The sequence below is a fragment of the Chenopodium quinoa genome, unplaced genomic scaffold (genome assembly GCF_001683475.1).
Source record: "Chenopodium quinoa cultivar QQ74 unplaced genomic scaffold, ASM168347v1, whole genome shotgun sequence".
Taxonomy (NCBI): Eukaryota; Viridiplantae; Streptophyta; class Magnoliopsida; order Caryophyllales; family Amaranthaceae; genus Chenopodium; species Chenopodium quinoa.
In genome coordinates this window covers 128,043-129,533 of record NW_018743544.1, presented here as the reverse complement: position 1 = coordinate 129,533, position 1,491 = coordinate 128,043, and the positions used below count along the sequence as shown (strand labels likewise).

The following is a 1,491-nucleotide window of genomic DNA, read 5'->3' as shown; positions in this document are numbered from 1 at the left end:
AGCAATATGAATAACTTCAGCCAATGGCCGAATGATTTTAAATTAAAAAGGCCCAATCGCCATCAGACGATTGGGTAAGATTGTTAGCTGGCAAAGCCAGAGGAATTGTCAAATCACCCAACCCCTCGGTCAGTAAAGATACATGGATACTCGGCACGCAGGCCGGAAGATGAAATTAATGGCCATTCGGCCGCAGACATAACTAATAAAAAGCCTCAAGGGGCAGAGGGATTTCCAGCATTGGCAGCCGCATCATCAGTTGCCGGCTGCTCTTCATTGTCATCACCATCCTCTTCCCTGTCTTCATCCCCGGAGGAGCCTGAAGCGGTGTCGGCCTCTTCACCATTCGCATCCTCCTCGTCAGCCCGGCGAAGGAGTTCAACATTGTAATCCTCGTTTTCCTGATCAAACTTGGATTTCCAGATGCCAAAATCAGCACCCGGCTGTACCGCCTCCCATGTCGCCCGCATGATGGATTTGTAGTCTTCCATCATTTGTTGGACAAGGGCCTGTTTCTCCTCCTCAGCCCGGGACTCGAACTTGGCCTTCAGCTGCTGCTCCTGGTTCGCCAGGCGCCCCTCCAGGCGGCTCACCCGCTCCTTGGCCCTCTCGGCCTCATTCTTGACCTCTTGAAGAGGCTCAAGTTTTTCCTTAAGGCCTTTAACTTCGGCCTTGAGTTCATTGACTTTGGAGCGGGCCGAGTCCAGGTCCTTCTTCACCTTCAGGTTGGCGTCCGCATGGGAATACATCATATCAAGGGTCAGAAGCTCATTCTGAGCAATTTCAAATTGAGCTCGGTCTAAGGCGGACTCGGCTTGAGTTTTAGCGGCTGTTACCTCTTTTCATTTTTCTTGGATTGGCCGTTTGAGCTCTTGAACGCGCAGCATGGCCTAGAAATAAGAAAAGACCGAATGGTCAAAACCAGTCGGATATGTGTTAAATATTATGGAAAATTTAGCTAACTCTTTTACCTCGCAGAGGTTCCCCAAGATAGCATCCAAGTTAAGGGTGCCGACTCCTCTTACGGACGCCCTGTCCTCAGGATCAAGCGACCGTAGCATCTCCTTGGCCATCTGGACAACGGTCGGCCTTTGTGGGGGGGCTGCAAAATTATAAGTTAGTCAAGTTTAAGGAAGCAACATTAAGCATTGAAGTTTAATAAAATTGCGGCCCATACCGTCCGGCTGGGCCTCCTTCTCCTTCTCCTTCCCCTGAAGTCTCTTCTCTCCTGCTGAGCCGGCAGCAGTGTTGGTTTGCTTAAAGCCACCCTTTGATGCCTGAATAGCATCCGGTTTGCTGACCTCCCTGCCAGCTTCGAGAGTAGAGCCGTCCCCTCTCTTGGACTTTTGAGCAATGTGTTTCCGGTGTTTGCCGGATGCACTCACATCACCCGCCCCAGTTTTTTGAATTTTGGGTTGGGAATGTTTGGAGGGAGAAGGCCTGACAGAACCACTCTGTTTGGACGAAAAGAAAGGCGTTAGAAAAGCAGGC

General features: G+C 50.6%; 1 protein-coding gene across 1 annotated transcript; it reads right to left on the bottom strand.

Moving 5' to 3' along the window:
- Window positions 1-215: 215 nt before the first annotated feature.
- Window positions 216-749, bottom strand: LOC110740207. Its single transcript, XM_021920687.1, has one exon. It carries the CDS (start codon window positions 747-749, stop codon window positions 216-218), a length of 534 nt encoding a protein of 177 aa, XP_021776379.1.
- Between the last annotated feature and the right edge of the window lie 742 nt (window positions 750-1,491).

Bases quoted from the DNA above. Each gene is read 5' to 3' on its own strand.
- LOC110740207 (XM_021920687.1), bottom strand. From the start codon at position 749: ATGTATTCCCATGCGGACGCCAACCTGAAGGTGAAGAAGGACCTGGAC.